This window comes from Malus sylvestris, chromosome 12 (genome assembly GCF_916048215.2).
Source record: "Malus sylvestris chromosome 12, drMalSylv7.2, whole genome shotgun sequence".
Lineage (NCBI taxonomy): Eukaryota > Viridiplantae > Streptophyta > Magnoliopsida > Rosales > Rosaceae > Malus > Malus sylvestris.
The window spans coordinates 14812056-14813768 of record NC_062271.1 but is presented as its reverse complement, the minus strand read 5'-3'; the positions used below and the strand labels follow the sequence as shown (position 1 = coordinate 14813768).

The 1713-nt window shown below is 37.5% G+C and overlaps 1 protein-coding gene across 1 annotated transcript; it reads right to left on the bottom strand.

Moving 5' to 3' along the window:
* Positions 1–611: 611 nt before the first annotated feature.
* Positions 612–1359, bottom strand: LOC126592695 (auxin-induced protein 15A-like). Its single transcript, XM_050258449.1, has one exon. The coding sequence runs from the start codon at positions 1331–1333 to the stop codon at positions 938–940; it is 396 nt and encodes a 131-aa protein (XP_050114406.1). The 5' UTR covers positions 1334–1359; the 3' UTR covers positions 612–937.
* Positions 1360–1713: the final 354 nt, after the last annotated feature.

Below are 1713 nucleotides of genomic sequence, written 5' to 3'. Positions count from 1 at the left end.
ATGGTTATGAAGATGAAGCCATTGATCCTTGCAACATAGTAGAAGTAGTCTTCTCTACTTCCAGTATCTCTTAATGAACTCTACTATTGAAATAGGCTTGTAGTTTTCATGAGTTTCAGCTGGTATGGAAGCAAGGACTATTCTTAGGTTATATAGCTAGGGTTTCAACCAATTCCTTCCTATTATCGGAAAGGATATCAACCCAAATCATATCTAATCAATTAAGGGCTCGTTTGGATGTACTTTTAAAATGACTGAAAGTGCTTTTAGAGAAAATGTTTTTTAATTCCAAAAGCACTTAAAGTGTTTTCTGCAAGAAGCACCAGTTATGTGCTTCTTCCAGGAAGCACTTTAAATGTTTTTGTAGAATTTACTTGTATTTTTACTAAGGATTGGTTCCAAAAATATTTTCACCAAAAGCGCTTTCAGCCATTTTGAAAGCACATCCAAACGATCTCTTAAAGTTCCATCATGACTCTTATTCCTTGTATTTACTTAATAAAGGTCCATAATTGATCGCATTTAATTAGGACTTCAATATGTTTATTTTCTTAAGGCACCGGAATCCTAGAAACTTCATTAACTTGATTACTAAGTCAATCATTCCCTCATTTATTCTCGCATAATTCATTGTCATTCACAAAATGGTTTTACAATATATGCAAGGATAATTGCTAAAACTCATACTTTTTATTCCCTATACACAAGAGATTGCATCTTCACCTGCTACTAAATGAAAACGGCCCGCATAATGCATATATTTTTTTCAACAAGTCTCTCAAAATGCTTAATGCAGTTCTTTAATTTAGCACCTTTCTATCTACTACTTGCTTGGTATAATGGTATTTCTATGGAGATAGAAATAATAGCGATCGCAGATAACTGTTGCTGCCGCTTCCACCACTGCTGTAATAACCTGTCTAGTGTGATAAACTTCTCAGAAAGCCATGAAGGGGCAGGAGAACTGATTGCTGATTGTTCTACCTCCAAGAGAGTGAACTAAATCTTCAAACAGAAACTCGTCACATGGTATAGCTAAAGGGCCAGGGCTATCATGACCATACTCTTCATATGCTCGATCTAGCAGTTGGCGTAGAACTGGGTGGTTCAGAAAACCCGCTCTTACAATGAACCTTCTTCTAGCTTCCCCTACTACTACAGCCAAGTGACCGGGAGGGACATCCCGGGGTGGCTTTTTTTCACCACCTCCGGCAAGCCTCCACTTCACATGCGACCCATTCTTTTTCGGCTTCCCAATGTTGCAGATCATGCCGCGTCTAGAATATTGCTCCATGAGAGGGGCCATATTCATGTGAAGTGAGAACTCAGACATTCTTGATAAGGATTGTTCAAGGTGGTCGAGGGTATTTATACTTGGGGCTCTCCCATTTTTGCTTCTACAATCTATTCATTTACCGTGCAAAACACAATAAGGTAAAGTATCTTATAACTGCTAATTGCATGATATGAAGATAATATCGGGTGAAATGTGTAGACTGATTTGGGTTTTTTGTTATTCGATTTCCTGCATTACCACCTTTGCTTGGTATTTCAGGGATAAAAGTGAAAATCTGATAGCTTGATGTGATCGACGTGATCGCATCCTAACTTCTTTGTCTATATATAACAAATTTTTGCCAACATGGCAATCAGTTGGCAAAATTGTAGTACTTTTTGAACTTTTTTGCTGACTCAATTGCAGTGATCTTGAAA